Here is a 21,164-nt window from a genome sequence, read left to right as displayed (position 1 = left end):
GTCCGGCGCAGAAAAAGTCGTGTAGCATAGAAAGAGTCGTGTAGTCAAGGCGCAAGGGGCAGCGACGGAGGAGAGCGTGGACCATGAGGCTGGACGTTCGAAGAGAGGGGGCGGATCAGCACGCTCCAACGCGCCAGCAACGGCCCCGTCCCGTGACGCAGGGCATGATGGCACCGGTTACGCGCATGACCCAGCGCGGCCGCATTCCCGTGATCTGATCCGGTCTGAGTCGAAACACCAGCCCCGCCTCGACCTCTCGCTCTGTGAAACCATCGTGCATTGAACAAGAAACAAACAACACCTCTCACAACCGACCGGCTGCGCGGCTCTCGGTGCTTTTTCTGCCTCTTCAGCCTCGCACTTGCATCCCCCGGCGTGCCTTGCTGCACCATCGCCGTTGTGGCGCTTCCCGCGCTTCGGTTTGCGTCTTATCTTATCGCCAACGCGTGAGCTCCGGGTAGCGTTTGAGGCCCGGCGACATCGCCGCACCACGTCACGACTTCGGCAGAGAGAGGCCGTTTACAAGCGTCTTGGGGCGGTGCCTCCGGACGCGGTGCTGGCACGCATCGCACCATACCTGCAACACGTCCTCTTTCCTAAGGTTGCTACTCCGCAACCCCGAGTGAAAGCACCCGCTGACCCTGCCTCAGGAACCTTGGTTCCTTCTTAACCCTCATAACCGCCAAAACACGACACAATACCACGGCACCTGAACCACGAAATGCCCTTCTCATCGCCCTCTCCCCCCGCCATATTTCCCCTCTACCTCTTCCCCTCCCTCCCATTCCGCCGGCGCTCCTCAACCTCGACTTCCGCCGCCTCACCGCCCTCTCTCTCCAGCTCCCCTTCTAGCACCATATCCGCCTCACCACCACGGCCCTCCTACCTTACTGGCTCCTCTTCCCACCTCCGTTGCGCAGGCTGCCTCACAGACCTTTGTCCCACGGCCTCCATCATCAGCAAAGGCTTCACTGGCCGCCACGGCCGAGCATACCTCGTCGCGCCTCCCAGTCCTCCCGTAGCAACCAGCCTGCGTAGCAAGCCGGGAGACTTACCCAATACGCATACCCATAAGGCAGTCCCGAGGCAGCTAGTCACAGGCGCCCACACTGTCTCTGATATCAGTTGTGCCCATTGTGGGACCGTGCTGGGTTGGAAGTACGTCGCGGCAGATGAGGAAAGCCAGCGGTACAAAGTAGGGAAGTTCATCCTGGAGACAAAGCGGGTATGTCGGGCTGTGGATTGGGAGAGGGAAGAGGACGAGCTAGAAGTGATCGGCGAGAGTGCGGGGTTTGGAATTGGGTTGAAAGCGGAGGGGAAAGAGGACGACATTCAGTTTGATAGTCAGGACGAGGATGAGTGCGAGGATCTATTTGCAGGAATATGGAGCCCACAGTTAGCGAAGAAGAGGAGGCGGAACAGGAAGTTCCTCAACGAAGAGGTTTGAACACGACTCATACACATCGGTTTACGGCGCTTTCACCGGAAATGGGCTTTGCATGGATTGGGAAGGTTTGATTTGGCGTTGCTAGGGACTCATCTTGGGGCCAGATCCATGGTTCCTAACACGACTGACGTGCATGATACCCCACCCTACAACTCTTTGGTAATATCGTTTTCATTCATTTGTTTTGCGTCGATCTTAAAGCACATAATGCATAATGGAAACACTGTTTATACCTCAGACTAGACCCGGCCAACTCAGGATCTTAAAATAACATCAATGTCGGTATATCTGTTTCACGAACCTCGAAGGGCCAAAGAAGTTTCTTTAGATAGGAAGAATCTACAAGAAGACGTCATTCCAACTGTGGGCCCGCGAGAACACGTCTCGTTCACAACATGCTTATCGGATCGGTTTGTTTCCCGTCTACTTGACAGAGGAGAGGGAATGGTGGTTTACGGGATCTTACAAATTCCATTCACTCTTCTCTACTATTGAAACCGAACTCCCATCAAACACCTAAGAAATATTAGTATACTCCTCTTTCCCATCTCCACAAGCCTCGCAGCCCCTCAAACCCTCTCCTTTCCCGTAATCCTCACAAACTCACCCATCGTATGGCTCCACAACGCCGCCTGCACCCCCTCTTCCTTCAACCCCTCCAAAAGCTCCACAACCTTCTCCCCCGTGCTCTCCCCCTCCTGCGTCACCGAATAACACCCGCTCCCGACGACCCCATCCATCCCCTTGACCCCCTCAATCCCCTCCACCGCCACGCCCCCGCTCCCGAACCGCCCGCTCGTCATCAGAAACAGATGCCGCTCCCCACACTCCTCATTCGGCATGCAGATAAACCTGCCCACAGCCTTCATGACCAGCCGCCCCGCCGCCCACCCGACCCCCTTCAGGTCGTCCGCGATGGCCGTCTGCACCATGCCGGGGAAGTTGTGGATGAAGGCGACGTCGGGCGCCTCGAGGGCCAGCCGGGCCAGGGAGAGCGAGACCATGGAGCCGGCGTGGCCGCGCGCGGCCATGAGGGAGGAGGCTTTGCGGCCGGGGAAGTCGGAGACGTCGACGGCGCCTTCTTTGCCCCCGCACAAGGTGGTGACGCACCGCCGGAGGGAGGAGGGCGAGGGGGCGCGCAGGAGCGGCAGCAGGTTGAGCATAAAGCGGGTGCGAGTGTAGTAGCCGAGGGCGATGGCTTGGGGGAGGCCGTCGGGTGTGTCTGGGGGCGGTGGGGTGTTAGGATGGGAGTAATGGGAGTAACAGGAGTTTGTATGGAAGACTTCATCGAAGGAAAGAGGGGTTTAGGTGCATACCTGTGGATACGAGAGAGCCGGCGCTGTTGAAGAGGATGTTCAGGCTTCTTTCCCGTCGTCGAATCTCCTCGCACGCGACGTCGACGGCGCTGATGAGGCTAACTTCGGCTTGGATAAAGTTGAACGTGCCGCCGGGGTTTAGTTGCTTGCATTCGGTGGTGAGGCGGTCGCCGGATGCTTGCGAGCGGCCGACGATGTAGACGCGAGGTGCGAGGGCGTGTTTTGCGAAGGCTTTTAGGGAGTATTCGCCGATGCCGCTGGTGGCTCCTACAAAGACTGCGACGAGGTTGGGAAGGGATGTAGAGAGGAGGGCATTGGAAGCTTTGACTTGGGTGAGGGTGACCATTCTGGGGGATATTTGAAGCTTGAATTTAAGTGAGGGCAGATAGTTGGTAGAGGATATTGAGACAACTTGAGTCTTTGAGGGAAAGCTTGATTTACGGGAGGCATCCTACATGCGGGCCTCTCGACATTTATATACATTTTGCTTTGTCTTGTCGGTTCCTGAGAAGTCGGAATATTGGTGGTGAAGGAACACCATCCGTTGCTGAAGAGGTCTATCCGGTATCCCAAAATAGGTGGACTCTACGAGTTTCGGTGTTAAATCTCCCTAGTCGCGAACCCAATCCTACCTATTGGCGGGCGAATTCCTCCGCTTCCGACTTCCAAACCACGCCGTCGTCTCTCAAGCCCTGTACCTCTACATCATTATAGATGATCAGGAGGGAATCGAATGAGCTAGGCGACGGGATGTCCTACTTCATAGAGAATCCTTCCATTATTTTGTCAACTCGTCCCGTATATCACGCAACTTATAGGACTCCGATTTTCGACCGCCGTGTACCGCAGCGCTTTCATATTCCATCACCTGGCCTCTCCACGGACGATTCTTACCAAATTCGACGTGCAGGATGCACTAATGACAGTATCGTTTACTTACATCTTCTCCGAATCGCGTTGAGAGTCTCTATGCAATCCCGGAATCCTAGCCCTATTCTGAAGACCCATGAAAGCGCATTCTGCGCTAAGATCTGAGAGCCTCTAAGGTAGCTTGATATGTCAAGTAGATGACAGAGGCTTTTAAAAGCCAGGGCAAATCACGCTCTTTGCTAACCCACATCTTATAGTCTTACCACTGCTTGAGGTGCCTCAATAGAAACTGGAAAACTCAACTGGATGTAAGTTCTTTCCCGGAAATATTGAGCCCAGCTTTGGAAACCTTTGAGAGGCCCATTGCCCAGTTAAGCCATTAATGGAGATATGTTATGGAAGGCGAGGAGAAGACGTTTTCTAGACACTCGAAATCAGGTATACCGTGATCGCATCACGATAATGTGATAAGTATACTTGGAGGTGACTCAGTGAGAAGCCGACGAGTGCATCATATATGCTTTTGAAATCAAGCTTTCCGAACGACTTCCTTTGATCTTGCTCAGATTCACTAAGCCAATTCATCGCCAAATGACTTGAACTTCAAACTTTCGAAAAATCTTTTCCAGTTGCGCTCGTGGCCAGGGGTGCTTTGACGCACCTGCCTCGGCATGTCTATCTCACTGCTCTTGCTCAGTATCTGTCTTCGTTATGGCATACTTTCCCTTTTCTTTTAGTTGTCATGGAGCTTCCTCTGTCGTTTCCCTCTCATCATCCCCATCTCTTCTCCCATCCGACATCCATCACATCACCTCAGCATTGTTATCGGCAATTCTGATTCTCAATCCGAAGGCTGCTATGGGTGCTATAGGAAGTTTCGCACGCAGAAAGAGGAAGACCATGGCTAGAATCCGGGCCCTTCTTCGAGCAAGAGCCTCCGTCAACGCTCCGCCTCAAGGAGGATTGGATGGAGAATCAGAACCTGCCATAGCGCCTCAACTTCCGCGCCCTGGCCCGCGTCCCAAGCTACCGGGTAAACTACATACCAGCAAGTCAACACCTGGTCTTTCAAGACAGATCAGCCACAAGCTGTCGGCTCTCTTTCAGAGCCCCACTGCCGTACACCGCCCGACATCGCGTCAAAGACCGTCCACAGTGGCATCCGTTGCGGATGAAGTTCATACCCACTCGAACTCTTCCGGGCTCCTCTTGAGCATTCTGCCGCCCGACCCACCATTGAGTACACCCGTTGATCAGAATGATCCATCGCCATCATCCTATCAGTCAAGCGTCAACAGTAGCAATCTTCCAAAGAGCGTCCAGTCAACAGCACCAACCTCACTATTCTCTTCGGGTGCCCTTCGGTCTGCCGAAACGATATACATCAAAAGCCGCAACCAAGACGGAGAGGGAAACGCGCCTCCAGTAGTTCCCGAGTACGTCATTGACCAAGTGATACCCCAGTCCCAATGGTGTGCCTTTCCTAGGCAAGACGCAGCCCGTCTTGTCCAGCCCTCTATCCGCACAGTCGAGAACGCTGCTGCCGCCAAAATCTTCCTCGAATCACACTTCAACGGGCTGTTTAGCCAAAGAATAAACCCACGTTCCCTCAGGCGCCGAAATCTCGAACGAACGCTCTTCAATCTGATTGTTTCAAACGAGGAGAGAAACCAGAAACGACAAGAGTGGTACCGCGGCGAAAGTGAGCATCTTCGCCAGACAAGAGTGCTCAAGTCTAGGACTATCGCGAGAAAGAATATGAAGGGATTACACATCACAGGCTACGAGATCGTCCGTATATTGGGAAAGGGTAGCTTTGGTGTGGTGAGGCTAGTCCGCGAGAGAGGCGAAAGTACCAGCGACGACCAGCGTATTGAGACCCTGGACGGACAAATGGGGCGAGCTATGCCTAATGATGCGTTGGTCAAAGATGGCACGCGAACCTGCAAACAGGTGTACGCTATGAAGGTTATCAGGAAGTCCGATATGCTTCGGAATAGTCAGGAAGGGCACCTACGCGCGGAACGAGATTTCCTCGTAGCCTCAGAAAACTCGCGCTGGGTTGTCCCACTTATTGCCAGCTTTCAAGACAACAACAACCTCTACCTCGTCATGGAGTATATGGTCGGCGGCGACTTCTTGGGTCTCCTACTCAGAGAAGACGTTCTGGACGAGGGCATTGCGCAGTGGTACATTGCCGAGATGATCTGTTGCGTAGAGGAGGCACATCGTATGAACTGGATCCATCGCGACGTCAAGCCCGACAATTTTCTCATAACCGCAACTGGCCATCTGAAGATATCTGATTTCGGACTTGCATTCGACGGACATTGGACGCACAACCAGAGTTACCATAACGAACAACGATACTCCCTTATGAGAGATCTCGATATCAATGTTAAAGGCGATTCTCAGGATTGCGAAGAAGAAATGGAGAAGAACAACGCACAGCGGGTGGCAGACATCATCAACGGCAAGCCTCTAGATTGCAAAAGATCCCCTGAGAAACAGCAATCACAGATCAACGGACCGGTTTTGGACTGGTTAAATCGAACGCAGAGGCGTAGCTTTGCAAAGAGTGTAGTCGGCACCAGCCAGTACATGGCGCCTGAAGTCATCCGAGGAGAGACGTATGATGGGAGGTGCGATTGGTGGAGCATCGGCATCATTCTCTACGAGGTGCGTGTCCACATATGCCAGACTTGCTACGATTCTGACGGGATGCTTCAGTGTCTGTACGGCTGCACTCCTTTCTTCTCCGAGAACAGAACCGCAACGAAAGAACGAATCCTGGTAAGCCTTGCCCTCTTCCTCTCGAAGCCCACATATCTAACGCCCCGTCCTATCAGCGCCACAAACAAGTCCTCAAATTCCCCTCCGAATTCCGCTACGCGCGCCCCTCCACCGACCGCGTTCCCCTCCGCCCCGTAACCCGCGCTGGCATCGACCTCATATCCCGCCTCCTCGATGAAAAAGAGACTCGCCTCTCTGCCCGCCGCTACCGTGACAATGACTTCGCCATCGCTCGCCGTACCCTTTCTTCCCGCTACCTGCGCAACTCGCACCTCCACGCACCCGGCCACTTCGTCTTCGCCAACGACGCCGAAGACATCAAAGCCCACCCCTTCTTCCGCGGCGTCGACTGGCAGAATATGCACCACGCCCAGCCGCCGTTCGTGCCGAGGGTCAGGGCGGATCAGCCGATTACAAAGTATTTTGATGATGAGGCGGATATTATGAGTGAGAGTGATCATTTTGATTCAAGTAGTTATGCGAGTGGAGTGGCGGTGAAGGAGGAGGGTGATGGGAATAAGGGGGGAAAGGGGAGGCGAAAGCGGAAAGAGAAGAAGAGACCTAGGGATAAGATACTCAGAGATCCGGAGGTCGGAAGGACGGTGTTGGAGATTAGGAAGAAAGGCGCGTTTGTGGGGTATACGTATCGGAGGCCTAGGTTCGCTATGCCGGAGTGTTGAGAGAGGATGGTTCCTATGGGAGGTTGGGGATGGATGAGAGGAGAGGGCTTTTGCTGAAGCTTTCGCTGTCTTTCTTTTGTCCGTAGTACTATTATTAGTTTCAGGCCTACTTTGGGTCTGTAGTCAAAATCCCTTTGGTGTTCGAGTCGTTTTGAATATAGTGCGACATTGTTAGATTTTTTATGTCCTCTTGCCGCTGCTCGGGGTGCCTCAGCAGGACATTCGAAATTTGGACAAGGTGTGAACGTGAACTTCCCAAGCGTAAGAATCAGACCGCTTTATGGGTTCTTTTCACACGATGGCGTTTTAAAAGCCTCTTCCAATGCTCCTTTTTGTCACACTCGACATCTCACTCCAAGCCCCTGTCCTTTGATTACCATCATATTGCACGAAAGAGTCCCCAGCTTCACGACCTGTCGCCTATAGAAGCCTACTATGCATCACGATTCAAGCCTGTGCGAATATGCCTCAGCAAATCACTGCCTGAATCAGCGTCTAAAATAAACGAAAAGCCTGAATCCAATTTACTCACGCCCGGGGTCCCCATTTCTACGTTCTCGCAACGCAAAGACGTACTGAAAGAATAGAAATCGCACGTACCAACTCTCATCCCAACTTCTCAAGACGTGGTGATAATCAACGCCACATTCACCAACCTTCAGTCTTCACCATAAACTTGTTCACCATGAGCGACATTCACGCCCTCCTTCCACCCAGCACACCTCTCACTTCAATCGCTACCTTCAAACCAAATGCCGGTCCAACCACGCTCTACCAACCGCTACTGTTGCACGTCTTCCAAACCTTTTACGGGCGACGGAAGACTGGGTGTTGCAAGTCGGGGTAGAGAAGAGACGGAGGTGGAGAGTACGACTGATCAGGGCTTGAGATAGGGGAGGCTGAGCTACCTTATGCCTTGTCTTATGCTGGATTGGAAGGAGGCCCGCTAGGTAACCAATTGTTTAACAGCTTTTACCCAGCTAGCTTACATCTCATGTAGAATTCTGAAAACCGGTGGAGGCACAATTGACGGTGATTGAGGCGTTTGTACAGTATCTCAACTGAGGAACGAGGAAGCCGATCTTTATCGCAAGGAGAAGGGTTTCATCCCACTACGATGAGAAGAAGGCCATTCATCTCAAGTACGACGAGATACCGACCTTCTACTTTGGCATCTGATACTCCTCATCACCACAACAACTTTCAAACCCCACACTACCACACCACCCATGAAGCTGCTGTCGCTGGATTTTTTATCCACCTCCCCCCCCTACCCCTCCCTCCACATGCTTGCATTCTGCTGTCGAGTTTTCGAGAACCCGACACCATACGGCTGTCGAGGGATCCAGTTCAAAAACCCTCCCTCCCCATTCAGTTTTCCAGCTTCGGATTTGATCTACAGACACCACCCATGAGGTCTAGGAAGTTTTATTTTGATCCACCTCCCTTCCCCTTCCACATGTCTTGTTTCTCTGTAGTATTTTCGAGAGTCCAGCACCATACAATTGTCGAGTGATCTAATTCGACCCACCACTCCATGTACGTGCTGTGTTTGAGTTTTGATTCCCGGACACTATCACATCACACTGCCGGAACGAGCTTTTTGATCCACCTCCTTTCCACCTCCCCATGCATTGGAGCGGCGAGCCATTTTCGCAAGCCCGGAACCATAAGGCTGTGGCGGTGTTACATTCGCTCCATCGCTCCACGTTAGAGCTTTGTTCTGTTTCTGATCCCCCAGACACCATCCATCAGACTGCTGAATTGAGCGCTTTGATCTACTACCTCCCCCCTCCACATACTCCATTTTCAACGTCGAGTTTTCGAGAGCCCAGCGCCATAGGGCTGGGAAGGGATCCATTTTGATCCACCAGCCCATGTGAGATCATCGTTCGGGTTTTGTTCCCCAGACACCACTCTATAACATGTGTCTTTGGACGATTCTGATCCACCTCCACCCCCCCTCCCCATGACGGGTTTCGACATTGTATTTTCGAGAACCCACTACCATATGGCGGCAAGTCCACTCTTCTAATCTACTACCCCATTCCGACGACGTTGTTTCGGATCTTGATCCGCAGACCCCACCCATGAGATTGTCCTAGTTGGGCTTTTGATCCACCGCCGCTCCCCACTCCACATTATGCAAGTGATCAGATATTCCAATTTGAGCAAGCCTAGGCCCACAACGCAGCTGTTCTGCTCTTCTGATCCACCACTCCCCCATACGGAGGACGACGATATGTTAACGATCTCCAGACGCCCTCGCATGAGGAGGTCCATGCCCGCATCCTTTTGATCCACCTCCGCTCCCCATCATGTGCTGGGTGCAGTAGTTTCTGCAGGCCCACCCACACCCACCACCATGAGACTGTGGAGGCGTCCAATTCAAACCCCCGGCCCCCCTTCCCTCGCCTTTCTCCATCGTGTCTTGTACTGTCCAGGGGTTTTGATCCCCAGACACCACTCCACCACCCCACAGTACCCATTCTTCCATCTTCCTAGTCCACTTCGCTCTCCTTCTCCCGACGAAGAGAAGAAAAGCAGAAGCGAAACCGGCAGCAGAAGAAGAAGAAGTTTTTAGACCCCTCTTCTGCCAAGCCGCACGTGAGACGCGTGTCGGGTGGCACGGCATGACTGCCTGCTGTGGAACCCACATGCGAGGTGCAGGTGGGGTGGTACGACATCTGCGGTGTGTGGGATGACGTCGGTATCGGAGCTGAGGGCTGGGAGACGGGTTTGGGAGGGAGTGGGGTGGAGTGGAGTGGCCGGATAATGGGGGATACGTAAAAATTCCCACAGTGCACGAAGTAGAGGGAGCAGTCTGAACACTTACAGTCAGCCTGTCAATTAAGGAGGGGAGGTTCAGCACGGTGGAGGGTTCCAAAACTGTCATAGATCGAAACAGAAGAAAAAGGTCATGGAGATTTGAAGTTGCTTTGATTGAAGGCGTTGGATATCTAAACTCGAAGCAAGTTTTTCGTACAAGCCCCTACGAAGTGAGTCGCGTGGCTATTAGACATAAACACAACACTGCTCCCTTCTTCTTCTTCTTCCTCCTCCTCCTCCTTTCCCCTTCTCATATGTCCAGAAATGGCACTGACTATCGAACAAGAACAAAAGGAACAAGTATGGACGTCCGAGGCTGCCAACGGCTCGCTCCGGCGGGAGCAGAACCAAAGAACCAAGGGCCGGAAAAGGTATAAACAACGAAGAGGTAGATGTCGAAAGACTTTTTATGCAAATGCGTCGGAAATTCCGCGAAAAAAAATGAACGAAGTATGTGGCTCTCAGCCAAAAAAGCCGGCCAGTAAACAAGGGTTGTCGAGAAGTGGTTTAACCGTGGGTCGTATTTCATCGTTAAAATCAGGTGGTTGGTCCAGATCAGATCCCCGCCACGTGGGTTTCCGTTACCGCTAAAGTCGACGGATCCGTGGTTCGTCTCAGCGCCGATAGACTGGAAGTGCGGGTGTAGCGGCAGTAAATATGGTCCATGGTCGTAACGCATCCAGCTGGCACATTATCGCTGGAAGCCGTAATCGCCCTGCCTCCTCTGTCGCTCTCTCTCTCTCGTCGTCGTCCGCCCCCCGGACTTTAGACTCGTCCGCGCTGAGGGTTGAGTGGCAGTTCCATCACCGCACCGCTCTGCCTGTGCCTATGCGCGATAGCTCTTTGATGCCGACCATCGGGCCCTTGCTCATCCTTCGACTCGCGCGGCTCGCGGTGGAGTTGTTGGTCGAGCTCGACTTGGAGCTCGTGGGGCTCGAGGCGTAGATGTACTCGCCGTCGACGTACTGGGCTTCGCTGATGAAGGTGGTGCGCTTCTCGCGGCGGGTGTAGCGCTGCTCGAGGCGGTAGAGCTCGAGTTCTGGTCGAGGGGTCAGCAGGAAGGTTTTCGGGGGCGCCGCGAAGGCGTGCTCAAGGTCGAGCGGTATGGAGTAATTGGACGAAGAGGGAGACGCACTGGCTTGTAGCTTCTCGAACAGACCCATAATGGAGTTGATTCAACTGTCGAGGGTGTGGAGGGTCAGAGGTCGTCGGGATATGCTGCTGACAGATTGACAGGCGATAAGATTGTTAATCTCGAGGGTTGATTGCTTTTCCGAGCGAGCAGAATGAATGAAGGGTGCAGTCGGGCTCGCAATTGGCGTCCGGTCGGTATGGCTGGGAACCACTTGGGCGGAAATGAGGGTGCTCGGGGTAGACTGCAGGATAAAGAGCGCAACGGGCGAGAAAGTCGAGCAGCAGAAGGCGGGTTGGACGGCGGGCGTGGAGGTTGCGAGGGCGTTCTTAGGGGCCCCAGCGGCGCTCCTTGGCGGGAGCACAGCACGGAGCCACCCCTGTTTCTGGAAGCAAACACGAGTCGCCGGCGGCCAGGGGGCCTGCAGCGCAGACACCTGGGTGCCGCCACGGACCGGTCCAGCTCTCGCCGTTTGCCTCTTGGCCTCGCACGTTGGGCATCTCCTGCCGCCGATACTGGATGCCGTGCTCGCTGTCCACCATCGCGGCCTCTCGTTCCCGCGCAGAGCATGAAGCAGCAGACAGGCTTGACACGCCCTGCATCTCGGGCGGGACCCGAAGAAGCTTAACGAGTCAGGCCCGCCAGCCCGGGGTTGGGCTGCTCGGGGCCTGTTCGCCGTGCCGGCCGCGTGAGTTTGCGCCATCACGAACTCGATGCGAGCCCCCTGGCCCGGGGCGACGATAGCTACCCACTCTCCACATTGCCGCCGCCCTGGGATCGCCTTATCGCCCGGACACACGCCTATCACTGGCCACTTGGTCGACTGCCAGGCGCCGGGGAAACGGTTGCAGAGTGCAGAGAACCTCCAACGACTTCGTGAAACTCTATTCTCGTATGCTACTTATTGAGGGAACCCGAGTCCATCCGCTCGCCAGACTATGCCGTGTATCATCGGAACACCGCGCAAACCACATTTGCCGCCCTAATGCCGCTACTCACAGTCGCGACTCCGGCACAGTTCCCTCAAGGACGGCCACAGCGCCTATATTGCCAGCGTCAGCAGAGCCATTGAGCAGCGAAATGACAGAAATGACATCGGACGGCTCAAGAAGGTGCCAGCTGGCAAGCGTCTGCTTGGAGCTGGCGCCCACTGTGACCGAGAAGACGTGATCTGCAGGCAGCTTGGACTGCCGCAGCGATCGGAACATATCTGCCGTTATTAGCAAACTTGATGCAGATAAAAGCACGACATCTCAATGCTCACCTTCGTCCGTGAAGTCGTCACCAAGACAGAGCACAAACTCTGGCGCTTGACCGGCCTGGTCGCCGTATGCTTCAACCAGCCTCTTCGCAATCTCGCCCTTGTTGACGAATCGCGGTCGCACTTCGAGGTTGGCCTTGCCCTCCATCACTTCGACGTCGAACTTCTTTACGACCGTGTTGTTCAGGAGCTTCTGGCATTCGCGTGCCTGGTACACTCCATACTCTGGGTCTGCTCGACGATAATGCCACGTGAGCGCAATCTTCTTTCGTTCGATGAAGGATCCTATAGCCTGTTAAACAGTGCACATATCAGCTTGCCAGTGGTCCTACCTTGAGTCCTCTCCGTGTAGTGCTGGAAGACGCTCATCACCTCCGATTGCCAGCTCATGTCTTCCTTCTCCGTGAGATTTTCCCATTCCTCGCTTCTTGGAGGCCGCATGAAGCTTCCATGCTCGGCACTGAGGCCCAGCTCCGTGATATGGCCCATCCATTCATCCAAGAACGCCTGGTCTCGCCCGCTGATGATCCACACAGCATTCGCCGGATCTGAAGCAAGAGTCTTGAGCGTGCGAAGCACTCGGTCTGATGGAATTGCCGCCTGCGGGTCTTTGACAATCGGAGTGAGAGTGCCATCGTAGTCGAACATGAACACTCGCTTCTTTGCTTGCCGGTATTGGTACAGGAGCTTAGCCCGGTCTAGTGCTGGCGTCGCAAAAGACTGGTCAAACGAAGACAGGTTTGTCATGAGACGCTTCAAAAAGTTGTTGGTCCAGTTTTGTACATTGTTCGTCACGACGTGTTTGTAGAGCTTCTCCTGGTGTTCCTTCCGCAGGTCCATGGGCATCGTAAGAGCTTCATTGATTGCTTCAGCCACCCCACCCAGGTCCCAAGGATTGATGTGAATAGCATTTCCTAGGCTTCCAGCTGTGCCCGAAAATTCAGAGAGGATTAATGGGCCGTTGTTTCCTTTTTGGCAAATGACGTATTCCAGGCTGGTAGTGTTCATCCCGTCTCGAACACTCGTGATCAGGCCCACGTCTGCCACTCGAAGGAGCGCGAAGTATTCCTCTCGCGACAGGTATTGGGGGAAGTGCTGAACTGGTGCGAAACTTAGCGAACCATAAGTACCGTTGATCCGGGCCACTAGGTCTGCGATCTTATTGACGAATCTGTTGTCTGCATCCTCTTGATCTTCCTGGAGATGGCTCGGGCTGGTGACCTGGATCAACACGACCTTGTCGTGCCACTCCGGATATCTCTCGAGAAACATCTCAAATGCTTGTAGCTTCTGTGCAACACCTCTGACTGAATCAAGGCGATCCCGCCCAACTATGATCTTCTTTCCCGCGTAGAGCTCGCGGATCCCTTTGATCTTTTCCTCTATGAGTGGATCTCCAAAAGCCTGTCGCTGTGTAGAAGCCGCGGCGATTCCGATGGGGAAAACATCTACAGCAACATGAGCACCATAAGCATCAACGCCTGCCGAGGACGAGTCGAAACCGAGAATTCTTGTGCAGCATGAAGAGAAGTGGCGAGAGTAGCTGTAGGACTGGAATCCAATCATATTTGCACCTAGAACACCTTCTAGGATCTCCTTTCTTCGACTGAGGCAACGGTAGAATTCGCTACTGGGAAAAGGTATATGAAGGAAGAAGCCAATGTACACGCTCGGGAGGCGCTGTCGGAGGAGACTGGGGAGAAGCAGTAGGTAGTAATCGTGAATGACTATAATGTCTCCCGGCTTGTAGATTTCCAGGATCCTATCCGCGAAAAGCTTGTTCATACGATAGTAGTCTGCCCAATATCGGCGTACAGCTCGGCCATCGGCAGGCTCGTTCTGTTTGTAGTGGAAGAGGGTGTAGAGCTCATGCTCGGCGTAACGACGCCACTTGGACTGGTCTTTGATGGTGGCCACATCTTGGTCTGCGTCCAGTCCATCTGTCAGCCATACTGGAACGATTCTGCCTCCATGGTTACGTTCTAGTTGCCGCTCCAGGCGTTGCCGGTCTTCACGGCTGACTCTTAGCCCCTCAAAAGCTGCCGGCTGCTGCGGTCTGGAAGATCCGTCAATTGGAATTGGAGCAGATGCTTTGTTCGTTTGCGCAGCGATTGCGGGGGCTGAGGTTGTTGCTGGACGTGCTTCTGGACGCTCTTCGATTTCGCCAGTCCACCCTACCATTGTGTGGTTCCATGGCGATGAAGATGAAGCCAAGTATGATAGCGAGTCAAACAATGCGGAGGTCCCTCGCCTTGATTTCAGTTCCTGATCTCAATTAGCTAATTCTTGAAACGAAGAGCAGCGCTTCCTGAGAAATCCTATAAGAATATTATGACCATTCAATCGTTCATGGCAGTCAGATATCTCCGTCTCACACCAATTTTTGAGAACCTACCCAGTCAAGGCCCGGAGAGTATCCAATCTGATATGGCACACAGAAAGTTGCGCTGATAACTCCACCACTGAGGTTCAAGCCAGGGTGTGCTGCCCTGGGATCTACATCTGCGAGGTCGGGCTTCCCAACTGTATCTCCAATGAGGCTGAGTTTGCGTAATAGGTCCTCTCCGCTCCTCGCTCCAGCCGCCGCTTCGGTCGGCGAAGCGGGTCTAGGTTTATCTTTGGGCGCGAAATATGAGTTTGCGTTCCATTGTGGGCCTGGTGTGGCCTGCTCATCGAACGGAAGCTGTGTGCTTTGCTCGGCTTGGTCTGGCTCGATATATGCCGAGTGTCCGGCGAGATGAACACCAGGGGTGACGGGGACCGATGTTATTGACGGGTGCAGTGCCGGATGAGCATCATCCTGGTGCTTATCGTCTGCAGAGGTGGGACGAGGGGAGGAAGACATTGGCACGCTCTCTTTGGTGTCGCTCTGCATTTTGGACCGTCAGCCAGGTGTGGTACAGTGTGAGGAGTCTAAAGAGAAAGGGCAGGAAAGGATAACAACGATAGCAAACTCGGCAAGGAGTGAGCTGGCCAGGTCACCAGGCGATCATAATGTGCACGCTCACCTGGGCAGTCGCTGGGTGAAGCACTAGAATCTACGCAACGGCCACCGCTTAGATTACAGTAGTGACGAGCGGGTACAGGTTATAGAAGCCCACCTTCTTCAAGAGGATGTAATATATGTGACAGGAGATGTCTCGCGTCGTATCTGGAAACTGGTAGTCTGAGGACAATGCGGGATTGCGGGCAATTGAGGCCGAAGCTATGGCATGTTCGGGGGAGAGGAACAATGGCAGGCAGAGGCAGGCAAAGAGGGAGGAATTGGTGCCGACGCGTCAATGGTGCGGCAGGGCGGCGGGGTCTGGTCAAGATATATTACCGGGTCAGGAGAGAGCAGATGTTGGAAGATTGCTGCATCTAATCATTACTACCTATCGACGGGAGGTTTGAAGGCCTGGCCCCGCGTGCGTCATTTCGCGGCAATGCTATTTCGTCCCTGGGTTTGCCCATCCACATGACACCGATTTGTTCCGCATTGCAATAACGAGCAAATAGTAGACATCCTCACCATCTACAGATCTGCTCCGCTATCGGGCGGGTTGGATTTGAGATGGCGTGGCCCGGGTGTTTCACTCGGCTCTGGACGTCTCTAAGTCTCCAATTGACAGCCAGACCTTGGGAAGGAAAATGTCTGATCATGCCGGCAATTCGGCGAGAGCTACTATGAGAATCAAGAATTATTGGGCAATATACAAAGTGCTACTTAGCAGCTAGAGAGATCTCTGACTAGAGCTGTGTTTAGGATTGGTACGGCGCTAGGCTAGAACGAGGCTAATTACATCTGTAAACTAAATCTCCAGAATCTCGCGAGGACTTCGACTTTCGCGCCCGGCTGTCAATCATCACTCACACCTCGCGCCGCCAATGCATACAGCTCGCTACACAGCGGTGTGCACTGCCAAAAATGCCTTCAAGCCCTCAATTGTCCTCTGGCAGCAGTTCGTTGCTGCTGGTACCCCTATCCAGCGTTTCTCCTCCACCATAGCTACGCACGACTCCGAACGGCCTCTACCTCAACTGCCATCCAACGAAACAGCCGAAGCGCCTTCCTCGCCAGTTATCTCTGATATATCCGACCAGTCTCCGGCAGAGCTGCCACTGAAGAAGCACGCCTATCCTCGAGAGAGCATCGCTGCTGCGAACGAGCGCCAAATCGACGACATAGACCCTCATGACCTCTCCGCCACGCTTGAGGCGCATCGCGCCTCGAATCGGGCATCCCTCATTCGTGGTGTTAAGAGCAATCAGATTGACACGGATTACAAACAAGCCCAGGTAAAGTCGTCGCTGAGATTGATTAGCGGCGCTGCGACAGGGCGTGGAAAAAAAGGCCACCAGCGTCGAATGCCTGACATTCCTATCATTCCCCTCGCAGGCATTTTGCAGAGGCCGAACCCGTCTCTCAACAGAGGAAAAAAACTTTGGGCGACCCCAATTCCCCTCGAAGGCATTTTGTACAAGAAGAAACAGACTAGGGCAAAATATCAAGTGACATTCAATCCTCGTGAAGAAGTTCGCAGGGTGCAGCGACCAGAGCCCAAGAAACCCAAGGAAACCAAGAAAACCAACAGTATCAGCGACGTTGAAATAAAGCGTAGACTTCCCATTCCCCTCAAAGGCATTATGCTGAGGTCGATCCACCCTACGAATAAACGGCCGGCGACCACCATTCCCCTTTCAGGCATTTCTTTCAAGATAATTCAAAAAAGGGCAAAAGATCAAGTGACCGTCCATCCTTTTCAAGAAGTTCCCAGGGTACAGCCAGAAGAAGTCCAGAGGTTACAGCCAGAAGAAGTCCACAGAGTACAGCGACCAGGGCCCAAGAAACCTAAGAAGCCCGTCACTGACTCACAACACAATCGAAATACCGACGTTGTGCCGCCAATCGATCCAATGCTTAGACAAGACGGGTCAAAAGCGAATCTGAAGGAGCTTAGGAAGAAGTCCAAGAAGGAGTCGGCGCCGATGAAATGGCCAACCATAACAACGTTCAAACAAGGTCAACAGCTTTTGGAATACAAGGGGGAAAACGTTGAGCCACTCTCTGAGGTGCTTGTCCCTGAGAGCGAACTTCCTTGGGTTGTCAAGGAGGACTTGCAGTCGATGACGGGGGCTGAGAGGTCAACTATACTCGCACATATGTTGTTTAAGCCATGCTAACTCCCTGTTGTAGGCTTTCAGAGGAAATCTCTAGATTCAATTCATACATGATGCCAACACCAAACGAGCGTACCGCGCGACAAGCGGTGATCAAAGAGCTTTCTGACCTGGTAAAGAAACATTTCCCCAAGCATACAGTGAGCGTGTTTGGGTCAGAGTGGAACGGACTGGCATTGGCAACGTCAGACATTGACTTCCGACTGTCAGTGCCTGCATTGGTCGGCTCAAAACTGGAAAACGCACCGCGCTACATTGTACGAAAGGTTCTGACCAAGGACCTTGAGCGTCTTCACTTGATTATGCAGAGGTCGGTGGGCATCTACATGCTCTGCTCAATCAGGCATGCCCGTTATCCCCTCATCTCCGTACAGCACATCAAATCGCGTCTTGATCTTCAAGTGGTGGGATCAAACGACACTTCAGTATCCCGGACGTACGTCTTGAAATACCTAGCAGAGCACCCAGGCTTGAAGGAACTCATCGCCGTGCTGAAGGTCCTATTTGACATCCGAGGCATCTCGGACGTTTTCAGAGGCGGCTTGGGCTCGTACAGCGTCTTCATGATGGCCGTTGCCAGCATCAAGCTGGGACCACAGGGCACATCCACCGATCTCGGGCAACGACTACTGAACTTTTTAAGCTTCTGGGCCAAGTTCGATACGTACACAACCGGAGTTTCGATCGAGCCAGCCGAAGTATTTCCTAAGACGTCGAGAACCATCATCACCGTCAAACAGAAGAAGAACCTAGATGAGGTAAATGCGGCCCCCTCTCCCTTGATCACATCCAACTAACTTCCTCCAGAAGGGCCTCCTCAGGGAAAAACTGGGCCAGATCGACCCCGCGCAACCCTATCTCTTATGCCTGCAAGACCCCGCCGATGCCACAAACGATGTCGGCAAGAAGGGTTTCGCCATCAAGCATATCCAAGCCACGTTTGCGCACTTGGAGAAAGAGCTCAGGACAGCCATGAAGGAGAACACCAGGCCGTCGCTGCTAGGTCCTGTTGTTGGTCCTGCTTATATTCTGAACAAAGAACGGCGTGCTACCATGGAGGAGTACGGGGCTTCAATCGGGCCACTACCAGAGCAGGCGGCTGAGGAGGCGGAGCGTGCGCCACCAGCGGAGATGACGATTGAGGAGTTCAGGGAAGAATACCCGCTTCCCAACAACCCTCTTATGCATCTTTCTTTGGGTGAGGTGGAGGGGATTGAGAAAGAGGCTCCAGCTGCGACGGAGCAGAGTGCGGAGGAACCTCAAGATGTCGTGGAGCAGGAAGCTGAGAGTGCTTCTGAGGTGATTGAGAAGGAGGCTCCGGATGCGTCGGAGCAGGTTGCAGAAGAAACTCCAGATGTGGTGGAGCCGACCGCGGAAAGCGCTTCTGAAGTGGTCGAAAAAAGCTGAAGAGATAACACCGAAAGAGGAAGAGGCAGGAGATGAAAAGGGTGAGGCTCCTCAGGACAAGACGAGATAGTCGTCCTTGGACGTGAGTCCTTTTGGACTTACCTGGTAACGGCAGAGGCTGGCATCGTATACATACTGTATCAATAGGCAAACGAGCAGAAGCGTTGTTATTTCGGAAGAAGCCCGGGGGGGCGGGGGGTTGGTTGCGGCTAATTGTAAAGATAAAATTTCAGTGAATGTATTCGTATGTGTTATTGATGTTGGCGCTCTTCTCCGGAAATTGCTCTAGCTCGTTGGTGCCTAGGTGCACAGCTCGTTCAAGTGTGTGCTAACAACTGGAAGCTCTTTTCTGATTATTAGGATGGTGATGGGAAGCCTTCGCTAGGTTCTTGCCTGAGGCAACACCGATAGGGCTGAGGGTGGTGATGCCGACTCTCCTGACATGGAATGACATCACGAACATTTCCACCGCCAGGACCACCGAATTTAGTTACATAGTCACTCACAAATATCACCAAGAACATGCTTCTGATACCATGATAAGCTAATCTAAATGCAGATTTCATCCTTACGCACTCCCGTGTAGTAGGAAAAACCCGGATATGCATCGTGAAAGCCGCAGAAACCCGGTAAGGAAAGAGCCATCTTTCGGAGCTGGGTTTTCAGATCCACGCCGAAAGACGGGGGTAATAACAGTCGGGAAGGCCGTGATAGATGTGGGGGGGGGAGTCGGGAAAAGAAACACCACGCCGAGTAACGCTGAGTCCATCTCCATGCCACTTGAACGCAATCAGAAAGCAAGCCTCGTCCACCCCGCCGCAAGGTTTTGCCCCATGTGAGAATTGGGTGGATGGGGTCCGTTAAGGTAGTCGTTGTAGAGCTCGACTGGTATCATGCCATGGATTCGCTTTGCGGGCGCTAGATGGCGTACTTTCGAGTCCATTCCCTAGCTGTGGACTCGTAACGGGAGCGGTCGGTCTTGTAGACGTGGGCGATCTCGGGTACCAGAGGGTCGTCCGGGTTCGGGTCTGTGAGCATAGAGCAGATTGAGAGTAGCACTGGAAAGGAAGTTAGCACCCGAATCAAGACATCTAGAAGGTTTTAGACTCGCCCTTCGAAATCGTCAACGCCGGGCTCCACTGGTCTCGTAGAATATCCAAGCAGATGCTTCCGTTCGAGTTGATGTTCGGGTGATAGATGCGGGTAGTGAAGTTGACCTTCGGCGGCTTGAAAGGATAGTCGGTGGGGAAGTGGATTGCTAGGAAGAAGACGCCTCCCGAGTATGGCGAGTCGCCCTGGAGTGGGGTTTGTCAGCTGGACGGATTCTCGAGTTTCGAGATGATGCGGCGTGGCGATGAGGCACAGCACCGCGGCATGAAAGGGGGGTCGAGTTCACTTACAGGGCCCATGATGGTCGCTTGCCAGTGGAACTATTGCGAGCACTCAGTCAGTATGTTGTCCCGCCTCTGTGATTGTCGACGGAGCCGGCGGCCTGAAAACCGCTCCAGCCGCTCCGATGCCTCCTCGAGAGTGATACGTACCAGATCATCGCCGATGGGGCCGGCAGAGCAGGACGACGGCGGGTCACTGGAGGAGGTTTGTTAGCCAGATCCGCGCGAACGAGGACTTTTGCCCGGGACGCAGAGCGACGGCCTTGCACCCCGCACTCCAGAGTCATGCGAGCAGTAGTGCGGCCGACGAGTGAAGAGAGAGACGGCGAACTTACCGACCGAGGTCAGTGAGCTCCTTGTTGATGCGCTTGAGAGCCATTTTGCGAGCGTGTTTTCGGGGGTGTGGGTCGGGAAGGAGTGGTTTTGGAAGAGGGTTTCTGTGACGGAGAACTGAACTGGGCTGCGTTAGCGCCGTGAAAGCAGGCGGGGCGTATCGCTGGCAACGTGAGGCCAGCACCAACAACATACCTGGTCCGCGTCGGGCGGTGTTGGGCTATTGTTGTTGTTGTTGTTGTGGGTGAAGGGCAGCGAAGGAAGTCGGGTGAGGGAAGAAGGGTGTCGAGGCAGCCGGCGGTTTTATGGGCTGGCAGGCTGAGACTTCTTCTTCAGCAGAATTCACCGCCAGGCCGCTCACGCGTGGCAAATGATAGAACCGCATCGTTCCCGCAACCACCCATCGACCATCGACGACGTCTGCCAATAATGCCCACCAATATATTGCATATCAACCCTCGGCGTTGACAAAGCAGCCTTGCAACGAGGCCGGTCGGACTGCTTCACCAGCTGCGCCTCAACTAGGGTTGGAGGCGGAAGGGCCT

The 21,164-nt window shown here is 53.7% G+C and overlaps 8 protein-coding genes across 8 annotated transcripts; 3 read left to right on the top strand and 5 right to left on the bottom strand.

The window, feature by feature from the left end:
- Positions 1-276: 276 nt before the first annotated feature.
- Positions 277-1,920, top strand: BDZ99DRAFT_572813 (yippee-domain-containing protein). Its single transcript, XM_033728237.1, has 2 exons — positions 277-601; positions 651-1,920. Exon 2 carries the CDS (start codon positions 722-724, stop codon positions 1,445-1,447), a length of 726 nt encoding a protein of 241 aa, XP_033574899.1. The 5' UTR covers positions 277-601; positions 651-721; the 3' UTR covers positions 1,448-1,920.
- Positions 1,921-1,955: 35 nt separating this feature from the next.
- Positions 1,956-3,270, bottom strand: BDZ99DRAFT_500214 (NAD(P)-binding protein; the record flags this gene model as incomplete). The annotated part of the gene is made up of 3 exons (XM_033723704.1): positions 2,764-3,270; positions 2,055-2,669; positions 1,956-1,963 (listed from the first exon to the last, which is right to left on the bottom strand). Exons 1-3 carry the CDS (start codon positions 3,107-3,109, stop codon positions 1,956-1,958), a joined length of 969 nt encoding a protein of 322 aa, XP_033574898.1. The 5' UTR covers positions 3,110-3,270.
- Positions 3,271-5,837: 2,567 nt separating this feature from the next.
- Positions 5,838-7,252, top strand: BDZ99DRAFT_464832 (kinase-like protein). The gene is made up of 3 exons (XM_033720418.1): positions 5,838-6,312; positions 6,364-6,426; positions 6,483-7,252. Exons 1-3 carry the CDS (start codon positions 5,866-5,868, stop codon positions 7,104-7,106), a joined length of 1,134 nt encoding a protein of 377 aa, XP_033574897.1. The 5' UTR covers positions 5,838-5,865; the 3' UTR covers positions 7,107-7,252.
- A 1,916-nt stretch (positions 7,253-9,168) lies between these two features.
- On the bottom strand, positions 9,169-10,106 carry BDZ99DRAFT_69175 (uncharacterized protein). Its single transcript, XM_033728828.1, has one exon. The coding sequence runs from the start codon at positions 10,000-10,002 to the stop codon at positions 9,352-9,354; it is 651 nt and encodes a 216-aa protein (XP_033574896.1). The 5' UTR covers positions 10,003-10,106; the 3' UTR covers positions 9,169-9,351.
- Positions 10,107-10,738: 632 nt separating this feature from the next.
- Positions 10,739-11,098, bottom strand: BDZ99DRAFT_391219 (uncharacterized protein; the record flags this gene model as incomplete). Its single annotated transcript, XM_033715718.1, has 2 exons — positions 10,739-10,974; positions 11,071-11,098. The coding sequence occupies 2 exons, from the start codon at positions 11,096-11,098 to the stop codon at positions 10,739-10,741; spliced, it is 264 nt and encodes an 87-aa protein (XP_033574895.1).
- Positions 11,099-11,914: 816 nt separating this feature from the next.
- BDZ99DRAFT_420584 (uncharacterized protein) lies at positions 11,915-15,670 on the bottom strand. Its single transcript, XM_033716924.1, has 6 exons — positions 15,430-15,670; positions 15,337-15,366; positions 14,724-15,197; positions 12,661-14,593; positions 12,332-12,613; positions 11,915-12,277 (listed from the first exon to the last, which is right to left on the bottom strand). Exons 3-6 carry the CDS (start codon positions 15,171-15,173, stop codon positions 12,063-12,065), a joined length of 2,880 nt encoding a protein of 959 aa, XP_033574894.1. The 5' UTR covers positions 15,174-15,197; positions 15,337-15,366; positions 15,430-15,670; the 3' UTR covers positions 11,915-12,062.
- Positions 15,671-16,163: 493 nt separating this feature from the next.
- Positions 16,164-19,012, top strand: BDZ99DRAFT_464826 (uncharacterized protein). Its single transcript, XM_033720417.1, has 3 exons — positions 16,164-17,451; positions 17,505-18,246; positions 18,296-19,012. Exons 1-3 carry the CDS (start codon positions 16,196-16,198, stop codon positions 18,893-18,895), a joined length of 2,598 nt encoding a protein of 865 aa, XP_033574893.1. The 5' UTR covers positions 16,164-16,195; the 3' UTR covers positions 18,896-19,012.
- A 613-nt stretch (positions 19,013-19,625) lies between these two features.
- On the bottom strand, positions 19,626-20,677 carry BDZ99DRAFT_464824 (ubiquitin-conjugating enzyme). The gene is made up of 4 exons (XM_033720416.1): positions 20,622-20,677; positions 20,296-20,482; positions 20,007-20,190; positions 19,626-19,953 (listed from the first exon to the last, which is right to left on the bottom strand). Exons 2-4 carry the CDS (start codon positions 20,302-20,304, stop codon positions 19,814-19,816), a joined length of 333 nt encoding a protein of 110 aa, XP_033574892.1. The 5' UTR covers positions 20,305-20,482; positions 20,622-20,677; the 3' UTR covers positions 19,626-19,813.
- Positions 20,678-21,164: the final 487 nt, after the last annotated feature.

This window comes from Mytilinidion resinicola, assembly GCF_010093595.1.
Source record: "Mytilinidion resinicola strain CBS 304.34 unplaced genomic scaffold BDZ99scaffold_13, whole genome shotgun sequence".
Taxonomy (NCBI): Eukaryota; Fungi; Ascomycota; class Dothideomycetes; order Mytilinidiales; family Mytilinidiaceae; genus Mytilinidion; species Mytilinidion resinicola.
This window is presented reverse-complemented; position numbering and strand designations above follow the sequence as displayed.

Bases quoted from the DNA above. Each gene is read 5' to 3' on its own strand.
- BDZ99DRAFT_464826 (XM_033720417.1), top strand. From the start codon at position 16,196: ATGCATACAGCTCGCTACACAGCGGTGTGCACTGCCAAAAATGCCTTC. The intron at 17,452-17,504 runs GTCAACTATACT...TCCCTGTTGTAG, and splicing joins TCGATGACGGGGGCTGAGAG to GCTTTCAGAGGAAATCTCTA. The intron at 18,247-18,295 runs GTAAATGCGGCC...AACTTCCTCCAG, and splicing joins AGAAGAAGAACCTAGATGAG to AAGGGCCTCCTCAGGGAAAA.
- BDZ99DRAFT_420584 (XM_033716924.1), bottom strand. From the start codon at position 15,173: ATGTCTTCCTCCCCTCGTCCCACCTCTGCAGACGATAAGCACCAGGAT. The intron at 14,594-14,723 runs GTAGGTTCTCAA...AATTGAGATCAG, and splicing joins ACTCTCCGGGCCTTGACTGG to GAACTGAAATCAAGGCGAGG. The intron at 12,614-12,660 runs GTAGGACCACTG...AACAGGCTATAG, and splicing joins CTACACGGAGAGGACTCAAG to GATCCTTCATCGAACGAAAG.
- BDZ99DRAFT_464824 (XM_033720416.1), bottom strand. The intron at 19,954-20,006 runs GCGAGTCTAAAA...CTTCCTTTCCAG, and splicing joins GGCGTTGACGATTTCGAAGG to TGCTACTCTCAATCTGCTCT.
- BDZ99DRAFT_69175 (XM_033728828.1), bottom strand. From the start codon at position 10,002: ATGACAGTTTTGGAACCCTCCACCGTGCTGAACCTCCCCTCCTTAATT.
- BDZ99DRAFT_572813 (XM_033728237.1), top strand. From the start codon at position 722: ATGCCCTTCTCATCGCCCTCTCCCCCCGCCATATTTCCCCTCTACCTC.
- BDZ99DRAFT_464832 (XM_033720418.1), top strand. From the start codon at position 5,866: ATGAACTGGATCCATCGCGACGTCAAGCCCGACAATTTTCTCATAACC. The intron at 6,313-6,363 runs GTGCGTGTCCAC...GGGATGCTTCAG, and splicing joins TCGGCATCATTCTCTACGAG to TGTCTGTACGGCTGCACTCC. The intron at 6,427-6,482 runs GTAAGCCTTGCC...CCGTCCTATCAG, and splicing joins CAACGAAAGAACGAATCCTG to CGCCACAAACAAGTCCTCAA.